This window comes from Caretta caretta, chromosome 6, assembly GCF_965140235.1.
Source record: "Caretta caretta isolate rCarCar2 chromosome 6, rCarCar1.hap1, whole genome shotgun sequence".
NCBI lineage: Eukaryota > Metazoa > Chordata > Testudines > Cheloniidae > Caretta > Caretta caretta.
Window position 1 is genome coordinate 117,005,926 of NC_134211.1, and position 23,442 is coordinate 117,029,367.

The 23,442-nt window shown below is 44.5% G+C and overlaps 1 protein-coding gene across 10 annotated transcripts in view; it reads right to left on the bottom strand.

Moving 5' to 3' along the window:
• SYNE2 (spectrin repeat containing nuclear envelope protein 2) overlaps positions 1–23,442 on the bottom strand; it is a 261,703-nt gene that overhangs the window by 186,366 nt on the left and 51,895 nt on the right. For all 10 annotated transcript variants that reach the window (XM_075129940.1, XM_075129946.1, XM_075129941.1 and 7 more), the window contains exons 27-36: positions 21,942–22,099; positions 20,633–20,780; positions 15,679–16,286; positions 10,982–11,161; positions 10,008–10,158; positions 7,228–7,386; positions 6,369–6,530; positions 4,419–4,520; positions 1,309–1,509; positions 134–305 (exon numbers count right to left, since the gene is read on the bottom strand). In XM_075129940.1, the coding sequence (XP_074986041.1) occupies positions 134–305; positions 1,309–1,509; positions 4,419–4,520; positions 6,369–6,530; positions 7,228–7,386; positions 10,008–10,158; positions 10,982–11,161; positions 15,679–16,286; positions 20,633–20,780; positions 21,942–22,099 (2,041 nt within the window). The remainder of the gene's footprint in view (positions 1–133; positions 306–1,308; positions 1,510–4,418; positions 4,521–6,368; positions 6,531–7,227; positions 7,387–10,007; positions 10,159–10,981; positions 11,162–15,678; positions 16,287–20,632; positions 20,781–21,941; positions 22,100–23,442) is intronic.

Consider the following 23,442-nt stretch of genomic DNA (forward strand, 5'->3'; position numbering starts at 1 on the left):
AAATGGAACTATTCCATCTTATGCCAGTTGAGGATCTAGCCCTCAGTTTTTACTTGCAAGTTACAACATTCAAGCACGTGCTCAACACAGATATGTATGTCAGTCTTGAAAAGTGAAACCCATTTTTGCTTACAGTTCAAAAGACTGATAAAATGATCCTGGAAAATGTGTTTCTTTGTATTAAATAAATCAGTGATACACTGAAGCTGCTTCTTTAATTCAGCCACTTCTGGAGTCAGACAACCTGTCTTTTTTTGCAGTAATTTCACATGGTGTTTTTGTTGGAGAATTTTCTGATGTAGCTCCTAAATTAAAAAAACAAACAAATTAAAAAGAAAGAGACGTATTGATATATTAAAAGGCATCTAAGGTTAAGGAGAAGGTTTCAGCATACACTGTACAAAGCTGTTTTGCGACAAATTAAATTGTTTTAAGAAGGGGTCATTTCAAAATATGTCAAAATATATTAACATTATTTATGCAACAAGTGAACCGGGATAAATACTAAGCGATGAGCAGGTGTTATTAAACACACACAGACACACTTCTGCATCACACACAACAGATAGGTGGAGGTTAAAACAATGTAACAAACTGCAGGGCCATAAATAAATAGCATTTATCATGCACCTTTGTATCACCTGCATTATGCACACTAATCCATCTCACAGGGACTTAATCCAACATTTGAAACCTCTGAGTAGTCACAAGGTTGTTGGTTTTTTAAATAAATGTTCTTCTGACAAATACATTTTTACTTCTCTCCAAAACATGGAATTTGGTATCTCTAGACCCTGCAAGGCTAGATGCAGGAGGTCAGATCCTTAGCCCTGCTCTATCCCTTCTAGTGGTGCAAATGGGGTAGAAAGATGGCTTAAATAGCCAAGTGGGGATTCCCATGCATAGAGGAATGCCCCCGTGGCACAAAGTCAGCATAGTTGGCTCTGTATCACCAGCTCCTGGCAAACAATATAGTTCTACAATATAGCTCAACATTCTGATGTGACCCAGCCCAAAATATGCACTGGGAATTTAATACCTTTTGGGGTGGTGTATGGTTACCAAGCCCAACACAAACTACTATTTCAGGTAGCTAAAAGGACTGATTAGCTAGCTATAGTAATGTTCAGAGAAAGTATTGTTTGTGGGTAACTTTGGGAAACATTGAGAGTCAAGCTAAAATCTTTACTTCATTGTTCCACCAGCTTCAGCCCTTTTAAAATACATGGCAGAAACACATATGAAAAGCTGCCCGTGAAATAAAAGGTTATCAAAATTACAGGAGATGCATAATTTGATATACAGTACCTCTAATTTCGTAAAGATCTCTAAAGTGTCAGAGGGAAATAAAGCTTTTAAAAGTGATTCTGTCATCCCAATCTGCGTCTTGGCTAGGTCAAGGTCCCCTTTTAGCTCTGCTGAATTGCCATTGAGTTCACTGGGTCTCATCTTATTCGGTAAGTGCTTTCGTATTAGCTCCATTTTGTTCTCAACAGATGACTTGATGACCTTAAAATTGGAAATGCACAAGCAGCATAAGAAGTTTTACTGGACTAGTTTCCTACAAAATGAGGCTCAAGAGAGTTTCTTCCTTTTTATACCTAACCTTTCTACATTAATTGCATTTTCCTCCATTCTAAACTACTGTATTTTCCTTTTTTAAATCTGATATTTAAAAAAAAAAAATCTAATCCTACACTGAGAGTGTTGCTGCTGTTTTAAATGAGTAAAGTTTATCCTTCTGACTACATTAATACTCTCAGCTGAACATGGACACTAGTCTCCGCTCCACTTCTGGGAACAACAAGGAGCCAGACCTCTCTGATCCATTCACCGACATTCTGCCCTGTCTCAGGCACCCTGTAGAACAGAGGCAGGCAAACTTTTTGGCCTGAGGGCCACATCCGGTTTCGAAATTGTATGGAGGGCCGGTTAGTGGAGGCTCTGCCAGGCTGTGCCCCCGCCCCCAATCTACCCCCCCCTGCTTCTCACTCCCTGACACCCCCCTCCCCCCCTCGGGACTCCTGCCCCATCCAACCCCACCTGTTACCTGATGGCCCCCGCAGGACCCCTGCCCCATCCACCCCCACCCCCTGCTCCCTGTCTGCCCCCGGAACTCCTGCCCCTGACTGCCCCCCACTGCCCCATCCAACCCCACCTCCTTCCTGACTGCCTCCACAGGACCCCTGCCCCCATTCAACCCCTCCCCGTTCCCCACCCTCTGACCGCTCCGACCCCATCCACACCCCCGCCTCCGGACCACCACCCCAAACTTCCCTGCCCTCTCTCCAACTCCCCCGGCCCCCTGCCCCCTTGCCATGCAGCACAGAGCACTGGTGGCTGGCGGTAGCGTAGTAAATTGCTCCCCACAGCTGCTACCAGTAGCACATTCCTACGCGGAGCAGTTTAATACACTACACCAGCAGCATGGCGAGCTGAGGCTGCGGGGGAGAGGGAATAGCGGGGGAGGGGCTGGGGGCCAGGAGCTCAGGGGCTGGGCAGGAGGGTTCCGTGGGCCGGATGTGGCCCACGGGCCGTAGTTTGCCCACCTCTGCTATAGAAGCATTGCCACCAGAGCGCCACATGGCTCCGCTCCAGGCTTTCAAAGACGCAGCAAGGAGGGGACGGAGACAGAAGGGAGCAGAACGAGTCCCCACCAGCTCACAAGGCAACAGGATCACTCCATGGCCTTCATAGCTGCTCTAGGCCCGCAGAAATAGCCCCACAGGGTTGCTTACAATGGTCATGTCCTCACCCCAAAACACCATCCTTGAGTGCTAAGGCACACAAGAAGCTCAGTCTGAATTGCACAGGGGTTGTAAACCCCCTACATAAACTCGCCACACTGATTCTGCTCTTTTTTGGAAATATGTGCCCATATGGGGGAGAAGGCTTTGTCCTTAACCTAGGGAATTAATGCACCAATGCAAAAACATTTATATTCACTTACTACAGAACCTACAAGAAAAAGAAAACAGTGAATACCATAGACATGTTAAAAGTACATTGTAAAGTATCTTGTTGCCTGTCTGGAGTTCCCCTTGGTGCAAAGTGGCGCTGCAATGCCCTCTACTTGGAGCAGTGGCTGAGGGCCTAGGTCCTACCCCCCTGGAAATCAATGGGCATCCATCCATTAGCTATAAAGGAAGTTGGATCAGACCCTAAATCAGGGGTAGGAAAACATTTTGGCCAAAGAGCCACATCTGGGTGGGGAAATTGTATGCAGGGCCATGAATGTAGGGCTGGGGCAGGGGGTTGGGGTGCGGGAGGGAGTGTGGGTGTGGGAGGGGTGCGGTGTGCAGGAAGGGGCTCAGGGCAAGGGGTTGGGGTGCAGGAGAGGCGCAGGGTGCAGGAGGGGGCTCAGGGCAGCAGGCTGGGATGCAGGAGGGGTGTGGCAGGGGGCTCAGGGAAGGAGGTTGGGGTCCAAGAGGGGTGTGGCAGGGAGCTCAAGGAAGGAGGTTGGGGTGCAAGGGGGTGTGGCAGGGGGCTCGGGGGCTCAGGGCAGGGGTGCAGGAGGGGTGCTGGGTGCAGGAGGGGGCTCAGAGCAGGGGGTTGGGGTGCAGAAAGGGGTGTGGAGTGTGGGAGGCAGCTCAGGGCAGGGAGTTGGGGCGCAGCAGGGGACTGAAGACAAGGGATCAGGGCGCTCAGGGAAGGGGATTGGAGTGCAGGGTGCAGGAGGGGTTTGGGGTGCGGGCTCTGGCCCGGCGCCGCTTACCTCGAGCGGCTCCAGGATGGCAGCGGCGCGCAGTGGAGCTAAGGCAGGCTCCCTGCCTGCCCTGGCCCCGCACCACTCCCAGAAGTTGCCAGCGTGTCCGGCGGTGGCTCCTGGGGGTGGAGTGGTGCAGTGGCTCCGCCACGCGCTGCCCTTGCCTGTGGGTAACACCCCCAAAGCTCCCATTGGCCGCAGTTCCCCATTCCCAGCCAATGGGAGCTGCAGTGGGCGGTGCCTGCAAGCAAGGGCAGTGCACAGTGCCCTCTGTCCCCGCCCCCCTCCCTCGGGGCTGCAGGGACATGATGCTGGATGCTTCCAGGAGTGGTGCGGGGCCAGGACAGGCAGGGAGCCTGCCTTAGCTCCACTGCACCATGGGGCTGGCAATCCCGCGGGCTGGACTGAAAGCCCTGATGGGCCGGATCTGGCCCACGAGCTGTAGTTTGCCCTCCCCTGCCCTAAATGCCACAGTTTGATCCCAGAACAGCAGAGGACAGACTGAGCCGTTAATATTTAAAAATACTGGTTTGGTTCAGACTATTTATTTGAAAAAAGGGGCAAATTAAATGTTGATCCTAATACGCAACAGAAATATCTCCCTTGCCCATGGTCTAGGCAAACCAAAAGTAATGATTGTGATGAACAGGGCACTAGCGGCTAGATTACAATTATCAATGCTATCATGTTATCCATATAAGTCACCCCTTACCTGGAACTCCAATGGAGGCTCACTGTTATGAAGAAGATGTTCTATCTCAGCCACTTTTCGGTCAAATTCCTCTAAGTTTTGCTCTTGAACCTGTAAAGAAGTCTAAAGGGTGGGGCGGGACACCAATATATCTGTAACTACATCATTTTCTGTCAAATTTAATTTCCATTTTCCTGCTAGAGTACAATGATGATGTTACTAATTTATTGAGCCTGTGTGCTCAATTCCCTTTCAGATTTCCATGGGAGTTGTATGTGAAATGATTTCAGGACCAGTCCTATTTATGAGAAATACAATGTAGCAACTTAGAATTTTTTGTACCAGCAATAAGAAAATCTAGCCTTGGAGTTAAAAATAACAATCTAGTGCAAATGAAAAACCTAAATTATTATTTTATTTTTTCCATAGCACAGTCTTAATTTTGTACTTAATTCTTGATTGTCAAGTCAAAACATACTCTAAAATACTCTCTGAAGACACAGACTAAATCAAGAATTATTACAATCCTGATTATATTTTAAGGATAATACTTTAGGTTGATTTGTTGATATTTCATAATGCTATCTGCATCTATGTAGATTTCCAGATATATAATGGCCCAATCCAACACCTACTGAAGTCTTGGGCATTAGATTAGACTATCAAAATGTGATTGTCCAAATTAAAATACCCTGCGTGAGCTTAAACTTGTGAAACAGGTGCGATCAGAAACATTCTACATGTCACATTCATGAATCCATGTGCCTCGTTCACTCAGGGCAAAATATTTCTTTCTATTCTCCTTCTCTACCTACTTAGCAAGTGACTCATTTCCATCCACGCACTCACTTCAGTTCGCACAAAGAGGAGTTTCCAGTTCCATGCCAACAACATAAAGAAAGTTGTGCAACTTCTTTCACATAATTTATATGGAAACCATCTTTTACATGGGCTGTAAAATATTTAATAATCTAGCTCCTGTCATGTTAAACTTTTTGGAAACATATACACTTAAAATGAGCTGTACTTAACTGCATTGCTACAATGGAGCAGCGATTAAAGATGATGGTTAATATTACATACTAAATATGTGGCAACAATTTTATTGCACAAACATTCACATAGAGATATTTCATGGCAAAGGAAAAAATGCATAAATGGCCGAGATTTCCTGGGAACTTACAGAAATCTTACACTTAATGTAACTATGCTGGATCAGTTTTCCTTCCTTGCCTGATCTCTTTTGCACTGCTGAAGCGATGCATGGGTGATGGAATCTGATTTTATTTCCCCTGCTGAAGGTTTTTCCTCACATAAGGGAATCCACATCTGGTGTGAACGCCACATAGTTCCTACACCAACCACCCCCAACCCTAGTAAAGGAGGCATGCCAGGGGTGTGGCCATGGTATACTGTGCTTCAACAATTTCTGTGTGACAAAATGGCTCTTAGGGGACAGATACCAGCTGGTGTACTTTAGAGCAGCTCTGAGGTATTCCAAACTATTCCAAGATAAACAATAAAAATATGAAAATAGCAGTATATAGTGTGACGTTTCACTCCATATTCTTTATGAAAATATGCTTATGATATGAATATAATGGATATATACTTTATGCAAAATCAACAAGGAATGTGGTGGCACCTTAAAGACAAACAGATTTATTTGGGCATAAGCTTTTGTGGGTAAAAAACCCACTTGCATCTGAAAAATGCAATGCCTACATTTCAAAGAGGACTAAATCAAAGTGCATTAACGAACCATTCAGTTTCCAGGATCTATATCCTAGTGAGGTACACAATTAATTCAGTGAAATTGCTCCAAAATTGCAAAGAAAATTACAAATTTCAAGATTTTCTGTGCATCACTGATATTTATAACCAATATATACCTTTATATCCTACAAATCCTTAACATGTTGGAATGAGTTTGTTGTATTTAATTGACTAATATTATCTCAGTCAGTTTACCTTCAATTGTGTCACCTCCTCTTCAGTCAGCTGATGTTCTTCTATACTCCTAAGTTGTGTATTTGCCCATGTGTCAGTCTTGCTGAATAAATTAAGAAGTTTGTCCCACAAAGCCAGAGCTCTTCCCAAATTATCACAATAGTTTTCAGTTTTTTCATTGATCTACCACAAGATTTATAATAAAAAACAAATTTTAGAAAACAAAGTAACATTCTTAGCAGAAAGGCAATATGATAAAGACTAGATGAGATGGAACCACACAAACAAGGGCAGTAGGTGAAAAAAAATCTCATGTGTCTTCACTGTGCACTGGTCACAGAGAAGATATTTCAATCTCTTACTAAATATGGCTTTCAGCAATACCATATCAAACACAATGGCTTGTCTCCAGTTTAAAAACAGGTTGAGCAGCATGACTTGCTAATCACATTTTATCTACTCTCAATAAATACCATTTTATCTCAGCATCAATGCACTACTTAAACTGACACTTTTGAACACTTCAATTTCTTACCAATTGCACAGGCACCGTCATTTTCCATACTGTTTCCAAAGTCTAAACCACCATAAGTTGCCATAAAAGTTTAAAAATCCAACCAGTGAAAGCAAATATTGCCTTTTTGTATGCCCCAGAATTGCCCATTGTTGGAGTGTGCCCATGACATATATAGGCTTATATATCACAAACACTGAGGTTGAAGACATAGTCTAAGCTTTGCTTTGATAAACACTCGACTTTATCTCTTAAGAGTCTTTGACATTCTACATTTAATTTAGTCTATATATTATGCAGAAGTCAGAATCAATTAATATAATGCTTATCAGATAAGACCACTCTGATAATTTACTTTTTACATACATCCAGCCATCTGTCCACAATAATGTCAGCCTCATTCTGAAAGGGGGGCTCCTCGAAGCTTCTCATTTTATTGAGCTGGAAGTGGAGGTTTTTGCAGATCTGATTTATTTTGTCTACATCTTCAGAGCGATTGTCAAATTCTTCTTTAACCGCTTCAATCTGTGAAAAAGATAGAATGTATATTTGAAAGCATGAGCCCTGCATTTGGTCAATACCCTTGTTTATCCATCAAATCATTTTTTTGTTGTTGTCATGCTGTTCTTTTCAATTTAGAAACACAGCAGCACGACCCAAATAATCCATTTTATATAATACAGTGAGAATAAGAATCCATCCTTTGTCATTATATCCTAGTATCTGTACTACGGATCTGAACATTCCACCTGTCACTCTAACTACATCATGATACAGACTGTACATTGCTAAATGAGGAATATGAATACTGGTTTACAAATAAGTTTCTGGCTTATGAGACCCAAACAAACAAATTAATATCCACAGATATCAAAGCTGAATTACATCCATATACTGTTTCTGATGCAGAATGAAACAATAGATGTGTAACAATAATCTGATTCACACCAAGCTCTGAGAGAGATTATTTGTGATTCTGATTCTTAATTTTATCACTGCTTGTTCCTAAAAATAGAAATTGCCATTGGTTTAAACAGCATACTGCCATTCATTTAACTTTTTATTTAATCCTAAAACAGTTTCTTGGTGTTCGAATATAATATCAATGCATATTTATAAACAATATTTAAAAATGAAGGAAATGAAATACTGACCTCTAGCGTTTGGCAATTTGACATTAATGGATCTATCTTTTCTCCAGACATTGTTCTCTTGGGGTATGTCTACACTGCAATGTAAGCCCATGGTTTGAACTCAAGCTCAAACCTAACCCCCCTTCCATTTACACACAAATTGCACTAACCCAAGGCTTGGACCCAGGACCCCATGGGTTGGAGGTTCCAAGCCTGAGTCAAGCTAGGTCCCAGAGTTCAAGCCCTGTTGCTCTGCTGTGTAGGTGCAGCCCCACTGGACTCGTGCTCCGGGAGTCTGCCAAAAGAATCCCATAGGCTAATTTTCTTTGTCCTCTGGACAGTCTAATCTGGGGTACATTCCAGTTTTTCCACACTGCACCACAAACAAAGAGCTAGAGTGGCCAAATCTGGGCGGGTGCTAGGAAGTCTGCAATATGGGTGTTTGGACTCGAGCCCACATAATGCTGTATACAAATGAGAGCCTCAGGGTTCAACAATTCCTAACCTGAGGTTACAGTGAGTATAGACACTCAAGCCCTAGGTTAACAAACTCAAGGTCCAATAACTCGAGTTCTACTAACCCTGGGTTTACATTGCAGTGTAGACATATTATAGACGCAGCCAGCCACTGAGAAAGAGGTTGGGGGGGAAGGTCTTGCAGTCCAGAATGAGAACAGACCTTCTGTCCTACTATTTGATGGGAAAGTAACTGTAGCAGCGCACTGGACTTGAGTGCATACCCATGTCCTGGTGCCCCTGTTACAGGCTTGGGCCCTTTAAAGCTGGAAGTTGTAGTCACAAGGCACATGATTATGAACAAGCATGTGACCTACAGAAAACTAGACAGAAGGCTTGCCACCTAGGCCTGGTGGATGGTCTGGTAGAGACTGGGCACCAGGCAAATCCCAGTGTGGGGCTGCTATGCAGTAGCAAGCCAGAGGGCTGAAAGATTACAGACCTCAGAGAGGGCTGTAAAAGCTTGCTTTGAGAGGAGAGAAAGGACTAATCCCGAAGGGGTATAGAGGATGGAGTGCCTGAACCCCTGCTGCCCTTAGAATCCTTAGAGCAGTGTTTCCCAAACTTGGGACACCGCTTGTTCAGGGAACAATGGAGGCTGCGGGAAGCGGTGGCCGGTATGTCCCTCGGCCCACTCCACTTCCCGCAGCCCTCACTGGCCTGCAGCAGCGAACCGCAGCCAGTGGGAGCCGCGATCGGCCAAACCTGCGGATGCGGCAGGTAAACAAACCGGCCTGGCCAGCCAGGGTCTTTCCCTGGACAAGCAGCGTCCCACGTTTAGGAAATACTGCCTTAGAGGGACAGCCCAAAATCTCAACCAAGGTGTTCCAGGTATTCCTCTGAGCAAGGAAGGAAAGTGATTAGCTGAGTGATACGGAAGGACTATAATTTTGATCCTTCTGTTAGAGTACAGAGTCACAACACAAGTCTCTCTGAAGCAAGAAGCCCAAAATTATCACATTTAATATTATGTTCATTGTAGGTTGTCTACTGTGCTAAAAAGGTTGTGTCTTTACATATCTCAGCTATTTAAAATGTCCTCTTAGTAAATAACTAAACTTGCGTTACTTGTGTATTTAGAAAATGTGCAATAAAAGTCTTTAATACATAAAAATGGTGGGAAGTAGGGAGGATATTTTAAAACACCATGGCTGAAATACCGTTGACGTCACTGGGAGTTTTGTTATTGTCTTCAATATGGTCAGTATTTCACCCTCTCTCTTTATTACATATTTTTATTTTTAAAAAAGCCTCACACTTTTAAAGTGAGTTTAGTTTACTGTATAACATTAGAGATGGGCCTAACGCAAAAACCTGGTTCTGAACACCCATATACTCTGTAATAGCTTGGAGCTGAAACCAGAGCCAAGTCTCAACTTTGCAGCTCGAGCCTACATCTATAATGGGATGAACAGCCGCCCAGATCTGAACTCCCTCAAATTTTGGGAGGATCGGGTATGGATTTAACTTTCCAGCTACGGTCTCTACAGAACTCACCTTTGCTATCATCCTCTGCAGATTGTCTTTCCCCATGTAAGAAGTCTGCTGTGAGAGGACACTCTCTTGTTTCTGGATCATGCTTGTCAGACTATTTTTGCAGCTTTGATACTGCTTCAGGAGCTCCAACACCCTCACACACTGCTCCTGGCTATTAAAAAGCAGAATTATTTACTATACATGTATAAAGGAACAGCTTCAACCTCTCCTCTCTTCCACAGGTAAAAGTGACATAATATTTATAACTTACATTTATATTGCACCTTTCACTCTGAAGATCATTTCACCCACCAGTGGGATGAAACCCAACAGCTATTCAACCGCACACAGCAAAATTTCACCACAGTTTAGGGCAAGAAATTAAAAATATCACCTCCAACTGAAATTGCAGGAGGAACTCAGTACACAAAATGTATTTACGCAAACTGAAATTTGAGCAGGTCATTGGAATTAATTTACAGTAATGGACACGGGACCTTTAGGGTGGTATTTTCAAAGCTGCCTACGTGATTCGGATGTGGCATCTAAATCCTGTAGGCAGCTTTGAAAATACCATCCTTACTGTTTAGGATCTCAGTCTGGTATCTCATCTAAATGTTCAGACCTTCTGTGGCACAATGCCCCTTTCCTCATACTGGAGCATTAGTTCAGTATAGACTTAGAGGGAAGTGTCATCTCTTGACTCACCATCACTTCCATCAGGAGCTAGGTGTTTCTTAAGAGTTCCCTCATCCAAGTACTCACCATGTTCCACACTTAGCTTGATATACGATAGGGTTACAGGATTGCAATAATATCATGTTTTTTAAATGTGATTATTTGCCTAGTTCTAGTCCTATGACAGCAATGTTTTCTTTTTTTTCTAAGTATATTATTTACTTTCAAGTACCTCTGTTTAAGGCCTTTTTCCATTTGATTTTGAGAGATGTTACTACTCATATGACCTGCTTAAAATTTTCATTCTTTCCCCTTACCATTCAGCAAGTGACAGTTTTGTATCCTCCCACAACCTTTCTGTAACTGTGCACTGTTCATCTGCTTCTTCTCCTTTTGTCTCTTCAGTCTGTAGAAACTTGTTAGCAATTTCTCGTATGGATTTCATTTCAATAGCATAGCAACCCAATTCCTGTTCCAATTCAGTTAATGATTTTATCCTTTATTAGAAAAGAAATAAAATACAGCCCTATATTAAAACAGATCATAGATGTTTTTTTCCAAAACGTAAGTGTGAGGTTTCTTTGAAAGTTTATTATGAACAGCATACATTGACTAACCTAACATTAAATGGGAAAGAACCTTATTAATGCAGAGTTAAGGTTGCCCAGTGATAGCTCCTGCCCTTTCAGAATGTCAAGTTCTGCATTAACTCAAACTTCTGAAAAGGAGGAAATACAGAGTTAAGATAAATGCCTATGCAACCTTAACTCTGCCCCACTGGAGCTGGCAATAGCCACTGGGAATTATCTGCATGCACTCCAGCTGCATTCCCTGTGTTAGCTGTAGCTGTATTGGAGGGTGGAAGAATAAGTTGAAGTATGTTGGAGAAGCTGTGATTTGATATGAGAACTGAGTCTGAGTCCCCCCATATTTGTTATCAAAGGAAAAAGGTGCATGTGTACCTTGATGTGCCAGTCTACATCATTTCAATACAGAATCATGTAGGTTGTCTCAGTAGCAAGGCACTGGGGCTTCTTGCTGTGGGTAATGTCAGTAGTGAGGTGGAATATCAAAGCAGCCTGTGGATTTAACCATGCATAAGGAAAAGTATAGGTTTAGGTATATTCTGTGTGCAAGTGTGGAGGGTTTGCAAAAGGGTATGAAGTGATTGTTAAAGTTTGCAAGTCTGTTGAGGGTGAGTGTAGGCTCAGTGTTTGAACCTAGGGCAAGTACAAGTACTCTCTGTCCATTACAGTGAAAAGGCAGAATGTGAGTGTGGTGTGTTGTGGGGCATGGCTCAGAGAGGGTAGAGTTAAGGTTGTGTGGTTGTTTACCTTAACTCTGCAGTTTCTGGTTTTCAGACGTTTGAGTTATGCTGAACTCCACGTTCTGAAGGGCATGAGCTATCACCAGGCAACCGTAACTCTGCATTAAAACAGTTTTTTGCCATTTAATTTCCTACTTTTTTAAAGAGAAAGATAAATGTTTGTTGGTAGGAGCTAGTGATCATTTAGATAGTTGTAAGTCTCACCTACGTGTCCAATTGATGTTTGCTACTGTGGGTAGGAAATAACCAAAAGACCTAGCTTTTATATAGTGCTTTCCCTCAGGAGATCTCAACAAACTTTTCATCATTACCCTCATTTTACAGACAGGAAACCAAGACACAGAGAGTGAAGTGACCTACCCAAGTCACTCAACGGGCCAGTGGCAAAGCTAGGAATAGTCCTGTCTCTCCATGAGGACACACAATTGATATGTGATTCTTCAGTGCTCCTCCCACTCCTGTACATTTTGTTATCGTGGAATGGAGATAATGGTCATGCTTTGAGATGTTAGCCATATGTAGTTACTAACAGGGCTGGTGAGAGAAATCTCACCCATGGGCTATGTCCCAAAACTTGAACAGTTTTATTACATGGTTGTTACAGTAACTTTAAGCATGTGAGAGAAGACTGGTGTGTCTCTCTCCTTCTCCACACCCCCAGAATACATGAAGGGGTTAGGGAGTGGAGCTCACCCCCACCCCAGAAAGGCAAGACCCCTCCAGAACCTGGCTCACATGAGGGGAGGCAAAGAAGGGGACGTCAGACTCCAATAAATGGGCAGGAGCCCCCAGATCCTGGCACACACATGGGGGGCATGAAGTGGGGTTCAGACACCACCAGTGAGGGCCGAGACTCACAGATCACATAGAATGGGTAGGGAGAGGGGCTCAGAACCCCCAGAAAAGCAAATCCCCATCCCAGCACCTGGATCACATGGGTGGAGTGAGGGGGTGAGGGTCAGACCTCCATAGATGGGCAGGGGGCCTCAGATTCTAGCACACACATGGGGGAAGAGAGTGGGGCTCAGACATCACTGGAGGGCAGAGAATCCCAGACCCCAGCTCACATGTGGGGAGCAGGGAGAGGGGCTTAGATCCCCCCGAGGGCCACTGGGCCCCCAGATCCTGGCACTCACATGGGGGGAGAGGGTTCAGACATCCCTGGGGGCAGGAAACCCCAGCTCCCACAGGTGGGGCAGGAGAGGAGCTCAGACACCCCTGGAAAAGCAAGCTTTAATATGAGGAAAGCAGGGATGGTGGCCAGAGCATCACAGATAGGCAGGGGTCCCAGATACTGGCCCACTCACAGGGGGACAGAGAGTGGGGCTCAGACAGGGACCCCCAGATTCCAGCTCACCTGGGGGAGTAAGGAGAGGGGCTCAGACTCCACACACACACACACACACACAGATTCTGATGTACACACAGCAGGGGAGAATCTCGGGCTGACCGGCATGCCTGCACTGTTGTCCCCCAGGTCCTCTGCCACTCAACCCATGTCCTCTTCCCAGTATTGCTCCCCTTCCCTTCACCTGAGCCCCACAATCCCTCTCACCTTCCATACCACCCATCCTCATTTATCCCTATCCACTTGATGCAGCTCCAACCCGCTATTGCCCCTATTTTCCCCACTCTTCTACCCCTAAAATGCCCCTCTCCGTCAGCAATCATTTGCATATCTAAATTTTAAAAAAAAAAGTTACTTTGATTACATTCCCCCATCCTCCAGCAGTGACAGATTTCAGCAATAGCCTTCCAACCAAGGTGGGACTCCAACTGATGCTAGCTAGGTGAGTCAGGACTACTGCTCATGCCCTTGAGGTCTGCAGCTAGTGTGAAACTTTGCAGGCTAACAATCCTGGTAATTCCTCTGTCCCCGCATGCTCAATATCATCAATTTGACATAAAAATTGATGCAGGATGCTTATGACAAGCCAAACTGGAGAAGCAAAATCTTTTTTGAAATAACCTTTTAATTTGATTTCCCACAAAAGGCGGGTGGGTGGCATGCCCTCTGTTGGGGTGACCCTTGAGCACTGGAAATCCTTGAGCAATGATCAGAGCCCTTGTTTGATCTCTATCTGTGACCCAAAATAGCTTTGCAAGAACCTCTCAACTTTAAAAAAAGATGTTTTTTCTGGGAGCTGTATCTCAGGACCCCCTTGGTGAAATGGCCCCAAATTTGGGTCACTAGCAGTACCCCGTGAAGTACTGGTGCTAATCCAATGGAGACCCTAAGCAGGAATATTTTGCCCTCCCCCCAACACATACTAATAATTAATAGGGGGGCCCTTTGACCCATTCGGGGTCCTAAGCAATTGCTTAGGTCTACATGTTCAGAGCTGCAGTGGCACAGTTGTACTGATACAACTGCACCACTGCAGCACGTCTGGTGAAGACACTCTATGCCGATGGAAGAGAGCCCTCCCAACGGCATAAAAAAACCCACCTCTGCAAGTGGCATAACTTATGTCGGTGTAACATATGTCACTCAGTGCGGTGGAATATTCACACCCCTGAGAGACTTAAGTTTTCCCAACATAGGCTGTAGTGTAGACATAGACCCAGTCTGCTTATGCGTAGCACCGGTGACCCCTGAGGCACTCCAAATTTCAAGGCAATCCAAGTTAGCCTGTAGATTTCAGAACACTTAGAAAAGTCAAGCTTTAAACAGAAAAAAGAAAAGGAGTACTTGTGGCACCTTAGCGACTAACCAATTTATTTGAGCATAAGCTTTCGTGAGCTACAGCTCACTGTGAGCTGTAGCTCATGAAAGCTTATGCTCAAATAAATTGGTTAGTCGCTAAGGTGCCACAAGTACTCCTTTTCTTTTTGCGAATACAGACTAACACGGCTGTTACATTTAAACAGAAAGCTGGTCTTAACTTTAATTGTAGAAAGGCCAGATCCCTAGCTGGTGTAATCTGGCACAGTTCTTCAGTGGAGCTGTAACAACTTACACCATCTGAGGATCTAATCCAAAATTTCACAGGCCAATAGGTTCTATATTAATGTAGCTAATTACAGTGCCTTCAACTACTAAGTGTCACTCTGGCCAATTTAAAATCTCAGTTCATGTGCTCTATTCAATGAAAAGTGTGACAATGTATGGATTTCATGAATAAAGCAATGGATATAAATTAGTATTGATCAAAATGTATCAAATCCCTGTCTGATAAATGGTAAATGAATTTTCCTGAAGGGGAGCAGAGACCCACCTCAAATATATAAATGCCGTAAATTAACAGGAGGATATGCAGATCATTTTAGAAAAAATTCTCAGTTTGCCGTGTGTGATATGCACTGACTTTTGACACACAAAGTTTCTACAATGTATGTATCACCATTGAGCAATATTTTGTATAACGCTACTTGGCAGCATTTGTAAATGGCAACCTCACTGCCACCACAGGTGGTCACTGTAACTAATGACTCAACCCTCCCAACTCCCTCAAGCATACAAAGGGTAGTAGCATGGGGTTAAAGAAACAATATCACGGAGAAGGCTTTTCAAACAATGCAGTCTCTGATCCAACATGACAATCAGTTGACTTCAATGGGACTATGCTGATGCTTAAAGTTACACACGTTTATGTGCTTTGCTGGATTGGAGACAGAGACGAGACCAACAGAACTTACTGAAATTATTAAGTGAGGATCTAAAAAAGCTATAATAAACACACTCACCTTTGTTGAACAGCAGGAATTGTTGGGTCCTTCAAGCCTATTTTATTAATCTTATCATGTAGATCTTGAATATTTTTTAAGAGTTCATTATTTCTTGTGGAAAAAATCTCCTGTAACTCATTTTCTTGGATGAGCTCCTGCTTACTTAGATGGACAAAAGCCTTGTTTGCCTTTTCAGATAAAGCCGCAATTAGTTTTTCACAGCAAGTCTTTCCCCCACATTCAGCATCTTCCAAGTAGATATCAACCATCTGCAAGTGCTCATCCAAACATTTAGCCTTTTCTTTCATGAGAGAAACTTCTTCCTGCACAGCTTCTTTTGATGTGTTTCCTTGCACCTCAGGTTTGTCAGAAACTGAAGAGTCTGTTGCATGCTCAATAGAAAGCTTAACTCTTCTCAATGAGGCCAAAAAAGCTTCCAGTTCCTTGAGGACCGTTTCGCTGACCTGCATTTTATGATTCATTTCTTCAAACTGCCTTTTATATTTAAGCATAATCTCGCATGCTGCTTGCAAATCTATTAGGTTAAATTCATCTCCTGTTGAGCAGTCTAGGTTTTCCAGTTGTCTGCATAATTCAATCTGATTTACTATACAGCTCTGGACCTTCTGAAATTGAGAGAACCACAGCAGGGTTAGCAAAGTGAAAGAGAAATTGTATCTCATATTCTAAGCAAAACATATGGCTGTAAAAAAATGAGACTGACCCAAAATAAATCTGACAACATTAACAGCATGAAGAAGAATTTCTTTAGGGTTTTGCTGTTTGGTCTTTTCATTAAATATACCCTAAATCTTAACAGAGAACAAACATATACATAAGACCTCTTGCTTCTTCAGAAATAACACTGTGACCCAAGGATCTCTTGATGCCAACTGGCAGATGGCACAGGGTTACAGGAATCCCCTGGGTCTGATATCTACATACTTCTCCACCATAGAATGTCATGTAAGGTGTCTAATGAAAGCCTGTATCCACAGTATGCATCCGATGAAGTGAGCTGTAGCTCACGAAAGCTCATGCTCAAATAAATTGGTTAGTATCTAAGGTGCCACATGTACTCCTTTTCTTTTTACACTGGTCATCATAATCATTCCAAGGTGTTTGTATGGAAAATATGTGAGCAGTTGTGCACATATACTAAAAATTATGTTCTCTAGGTCTGTGAATTAAGCCAGGTCACCAACCGGTAATCTACATACTCCTGGAAGGTGGGGGGAAGAGATGCTTATCTCGCGCTCACTGGTCATGTGCAAATTAAGTATTGTATGGTTTCCAATGAATGCCCATTCACAGTCTGAGCAAAATACTAATCAATAGGCAGCAGAGGTTGCAGCAAAAAACAAAAGCAGCAGGGATAATCCTGTTTAGGAGTAAGATTATGAACATTTGAAACTATATCCGGGGTGCAGATGAACTCCCCCTTGGTTCCCTCAGTTGGTTCCCCTTGGAACCGTCAGTTTGTAAGGACAAGCCACCAGTGGGCTTGATCTTACAAGAAGGGATTTCAGTCAACCTAGTGTAAAACGCTGGGAAGAGGACTTGGGGAAGCTATCTTGCAGGAGATTGGGGAATGCCTTGTTAGTAAAGTGTAGGCTCTAGAACAGAGGTTCTCAAACTGTGGCCTATGGACCACCAGTGGTCCGTGAGCTCCATTCAGGTGGTCCACAGATAATTTCCTTTAAGGTGCACGCCTGGGCGGCGGCACACAAGAGAATAAAGGGCCACCCACCTAATTAGTGGAGCCGTGCAGGTGTGGCTCCACTAATTAGGTGCCTGGACCCTGGAGAAGATGCACACGTAAGGTGAGGTGGTGGCCTTGGGGGGATTAGAGGGGGGGATGGGAGGGGAGAGTGGGGTGAGAAGAGGGGATGGGGGGAATTGGGGATGTCCAGGGCTGCGGCAGCCAGAGAAAGAGGTCACTTTCCCCAACTCCAGGGCTGCGGCTGCCGGGGAGAGACGGCCCTCCTTTCCAGCCTCAGCTCTGTGGTGGGGGAGAGACCCCCCACTTCTTCCCAGCCCCAGATGGGGGCTGCCATGGTGGGGAAGAGAGGGAGAGACCCCCCTCCTTCCCAGCCCCAGCTCGGGGGCTGCCCAGCGGGGGAGAGAGGGAGAGAACCTGCTCCTTCCCAGCCCCAGCTCGGGGGCTGCCATGGCAGGGGAGAGAGGGCACACCCATCGCATTAGAAAGGTAAGACTACTGATATTAAAATATGAGTTGCGTGCTTTTATTTGCAGACCAAAACAATCATTGTTATTAAGTTTTTTTTATATAGCGCTTTTATCCAAAACGCTTTACAATAGTTAGCTAACGGTGCAAACAATATTTGGAAAGATCATTAAGTGGTCCTCCGAGACCCTCAGCAATTTTCAACTGGTCTGCGAAAAAAAAAGTTTGAGAACCACTGCTCTAGAAAGCATGTTATGATTTTGCTTCTCATGCATCCAGTTCCAATATTCTCATTCTCTATCATTTGAATCTTTGTTCTTTGGTAATAAACTTATCCTCGTTTTTTTCTCTCCCTAATACATATGTGTGTGTGTGCCGTGTGTTAAGAGGAGTGGTGATCCTGAGTTGAATTGTGCAAGCTGGTGTGTACTGTTTCTTTGGGAGTAGCGAATCTCTGTGTTTGGAAGAGGGGTTGGGCATTCCACGGGGACGCTGGGAGGACTCAGTGGATGGTGTGTGCCTATTGCTAACCTGGAGAGAGAGAGTATGGCCAGCAGATGCCTGGCAGGCACTGCTTGTGTTGCCAGAGGCTGGTAGTTTCAAGAAGCTGATCCACAGCAGGCATAGACAAGAGTTCCTCACACTCATGGTGGATGGTGATGAGGTGCCTCACAACCCAGTACTCCTGAGAAGTGTCACAAACACTCTATATTTGTGACAGTTCGGGAAAATCTGTCTGTGTAAAACCCATGACTTCTAATTGATTTATAAACTCACTATGCCTCAGTGTGTATTGAATCAGCCATTTGCTGACAGAGACCCCATTATGTATCACATATCCTGTCCGGAAGCTGCTACAGGACAATCAAAAAAGTCATTAACACTGAATGACTTTGCCCTGGTAATGCAACAGGTATGTTAAATAGGGTGGCCAAGCTGCACATAACCAGTTTTTCCAGTTTGGACTTCAGGTGGGCAATAAATCAAGCAACTGATCACCTGATACGGGACTTCAGAGGGGGGCTTTGAGGATGATCAGGGTCACATGATAGAGGGGACTGGAAAGATATAACAGGACAAATGTTTTCTCTTGGTAGCTTTCTCTCATGGACCAGAACAAGAAGGCAAACTGGTCAGGAGGAGGAGAACAGGAGGATCTTGGGATCCTGACAGGACTGATCAAAACCCTGTGTCCCAGTCCGCTTAAAACAAGACAATTTCAGCTTGTTTTAAGCAGAGTTGGCTTATGATTTCTTCAAGTCACTTGCTGCTTGGTTTTGCGTTTTTCTGGGTCTTTTAAGTAGCTTGTTGTTTGGTTTTGGGCTTCTCCGGGAGGGGCTGCTGCTTTTTTTTTTTTAATTTCCAGTCGGACAGTGTGGCCAGGCCCCGGGCCCAGCCAATCAGCTCAAAAAAAAAAAAGCTTTACTTGTGATTGGCTCCCAGTTGCACTGCAAGCTCTGCGGGTGAGTCCCTCCCAACCCACACAGGGAGAGGGGGGAGAGGGAAAGAGCAGCGATCGACAGGGGGAAGGGGAAAGAGGAGTGAACGGGGATGGGACCTCAGGGGAAGAGGCAGGGCAGGGGTGGGGTCTGGGGAGACAAGGCAGGGCAGGAGCAGGTCTTCAGAGGAAAGGGGCGAGGCAGGGACAGTTCTGTCACTCCTGCTGGAGTGTCCAGTTTTTATACATTACGAAGTTGGCAACCCTATACGGGGAGTCTTATAGTTTCTCTAAAAGTAAAATGTGGGTGTGCTGAGAAATCCCACTGCAGAGTCTGTTACTTGGTTACAGTATCATGCACTTCCTCAAGAATAAAACAGTAAAACAGAGGGTCCACAGCTTTGGTAGACCTCTGGGGGCATGCAGCAGCTACCGCGAGAGCTTGAGACAACTGGAGTAATTGACCCTAGGCAATTGGACTGTATGGTCTCCACTGCCAAGAAGGGGGTCAGACATAGGGTCTGCACCCAGAGTGTGTGCCCAGAAGTCCAGTGCCAGAGAGACAGTATCTAAACTCTGCTTAGCCTTAGGAAGCAGAGACCATGTGGGAACCATGATCATAGAATCATAGAATATCAGGATTGGAAGGGACCTCAGGAGGTCATCTAGTCCAACCCCCTGCTCAAAGCAGGACCAATCCCCAATTTATGCCACAAATCCCTAAATGGCCCTCTCAAGGATTGAACTCACAACCCTGGGTTTAGCAGGCCAATGCTCAAACCACTGAGCTATCCCTCCCCCATGATACTGCAGCCTGGTGCGTGTTCAGCAGGGGGAAGTTCTCAGGGTTGTAATAATAGTCTACTGAAATATTCTGCAATCTGAATTACACCACCTAGTAGTTGACTCTAAGAATCTTTGGGGAGCTGGTTTCAGATGGTAAGACCCACAGAAAAGGCTACTGATCATGCTTGCAGCAGCAGGCGCTTCCTCAACTCAGAAAACCTGACACTAAACAGCTAGATTGGGACCAATGCCATTTTGGAGGAGAAAAAGAGAGTTATGAGCAAGGACTATTTGTGACTCCATTTTGTATGGGTACCATTGGTGTACACTTGGGTACGACTGGTGTATTGTAATGTTATTAAGAGAGAAGAGGGCAGCATGCTGTTAAAGGTCAGAAGGGTCAAAAAACACTCAGACTACTGGAAGCGATTCCCAAATCCCTGAGTGAGAAGTCCCATGCAGTTATCCAGCTCTTGCATGTACAAATGCATATTTTTTGCGAAGTTTCACCTAGTACTCACATTTGAAAACTGAGATGTGGGCTCTGTGTTTTTCCTTACCTTCAGTTCTCCATAAATGAGATCAATATTTGTCAGAGTAAATTGCTGAATGTCCTTTTTGTGGCATTGCTTGTCTGAGTCACATAGAAGAATGAATTCATTTTCTATCGGTGAAACAACTTCCAAAGCAATCTTTAAAGGCTTCATTCTAAAAGAAAGGTAAATAAACATGAACAGGAGAAGCTGGCAAGAAAAGATCCTGCACATATTTCAGGGCAAAAGCACAATTTTACTGTAAACCAAAAATTAGCTAATAGACTTTGGGAGCAATTCACTCATGTCAACAGAAGTTTTACCATAGATTTAAATAGGAACAGCCCCAATTCCAAAGATTTTAATTCAAAGGTTGAAAAAAAACGTACTAGAAAACTTGGGGATACTATAAAGTGATCTTATAAAGTAGAAGTATTTTTTCACACAACACATAGTCAACCTGTGGAACTCCTTGCCAGAGGATGTAGTGAAGGTCAAATCTATAACAGGGTTCAAAACACAACTAGGTAAGTTCATGGAGGATATGTCCATCAATGGCTATTAGCCAGGATGGACAGCCTCTGTTTGCCAAAACCTGGGAATGGGTGATGGGATGGATCACTTGGTGATTACCTGCTCTGTTCATTCCCTCTGGGGCACCTGGCATTGGCCACTGTCGAAAGAGAGGATACTGGGCTAGATGGAGCTTTGGTCTGACAAGTATGTCAGTTCTTATGTTCTTATAAGACAGAGATTTGTTTATTATGGTTCTTAGTGTAAGTATCTCTAATTGTCTATGGTATATTATATGTAGCATATATAGCAGGGTTTCTCAAACTTCATTGCACCACGACCCCGCTTCTGACAATAAAGTTACTACATGACCCCTGGGAGGGGAGGTCAGAGCCCAAGGCCTCCTGCCCTGGGTGAGGGGAAAGGGGGCCACAGATCAAGCCCTGTCACTCCAGGTGGAGGGAGAGGGGGCTGCAGTCCAAGCCCCATTGCCCAAGGTGGAGGTGGAGCTCAGGCTTCAGCTTCAGCCCTGGGTCCCAGCAAGTCTAATGCTGGCCCTAGCGACCCCATTAAAATGAGGCTGTGACCCTCTTTGGGGTCCCGACCAACAGTTTGAGAACCGCTAATATATAGCATATAATACTCCATAACAATATATTAAGATCATGTTAAGTTTGTACGTTTAAATTGGAAAATGCCAGGGTTTGAACATATAATCCTAACTATGCCTTACAATGCAAAATATATACTATACAATACATTCTTTAATTGTATGATGATATACTATTTCTCAAGTAACACAAAGTACAATGATATTTTATACCTGGCATTTAGAATAATCTGAAGTTCACTCCACTCTCTGTTAAGTCTGTTTTGTGTTTCAGAGATAACAGGCTTCTCTGTGTCATCCATAAGATTTTCTAACTTAGACGCAATAATTTCAAACTGTGTCCAACAAGAATTAGCTTCACTCTCTATGACCTAAAAGAAGATACATACATTTAATTCATTCAAAGGCATCGTATTGTGGAAAAAAACTGGTCAATTTTGAAAATTACCTTTAGATGCATTATTATAGACAGAGCTGGAAGCACCACATATCGTGAATTTTCCATGTCAGGTGCCTCAGGCTTTTTTGTTGTTTGTTTTTTTTTTTTTTTAAGTTTCAGCCATTTTTCAGAACAAGATTAGAGAAAAAATTACATAGTTTTACCCATGTTTACAAAAATTCTTCCCCCCTTTTCACTCAGAAGCTCCAGTGCCTCCATGCTTTGTAACGAGGATTTGAAATTTTACAGGAGGGTCAGATGTGCCTTTTACCTTCCCTTTGAAAATTCACCCAAATTTGGCCAATTTATAATCCTTTGAACTAGCTTGGTTTGCACATACTCAGTAGAAACTTGTTAGAGTTCAGCACCTAAATTCTCTGAAGATTGTGTCTGCAGTGAGTATGCTTCACACCTCACAGCTCCTACATGTGACTGGACTGTGCATGTGCCATGCTCAGAGAGTGACTGAAAATGCTCCAGCCCAGGGTGCAGGGGCTGAACAGGATTTTTCCTGCAATTGTTCCTCCTGGTTGCCAGGGGCAAGTGTGGCGCCAAGTGGAACTGAGAGCAAGGAAACTCTCCTGTGCTCTTAGTGGCCCGATTTTAGGGCCCAGGCATCACAGAGGAAGAGTAATATTACTTCTGGAGGAATTCTGCGCTACTGCGCGCGCACATAATTAATGAGCCACGCATACTTTTAATTTTTTGCGCAGAAAAAAGCTTCTGTTCAAATGCTGCTGCAGTTCTGCCTTTTGCCCACCAGAGGGCGATGTGGTGCTAGCACAGAGCAACAGCTCCCAGCCAGCCAGGGAAAAGAAAGAACCTGCCTTCTTTGCAGCGCCTGTCAGGCCAGGTCAGGAGACAGGGCCTATGGGGAGACAGGCTATGGGGTGTTGTGGGGGGGTCAGACAGGGGCTCATAAGAACTAGTAGATGAGAACAGACTGGGGCAGGGGCTGAATGGGAGTGGAGGCACAGGGCCAAAGGAGGGAGGGAGGTGCAAGGCCACATGGTGATGCGGGAGGGAGAGCAGAGCTACATAGGGACAGGGGGTGGCTGAGTGAGAGCACAGATATACATGGGGAAAGGGGGCAGGGGTACAGGGACACATAGGGAGAGGAGCTGGCTGAGTGGGGGCACAGAGACACATGGGGACTGGGGGACGGGGTACAGGACCACATGATGGAGGGGAGTGGATGTCTGAGTGGGGGTGGAGGGACACATGTGGACAGGGGGGGTGCAGGACACATGGGGACAGGGACAGATGTGCCTGACT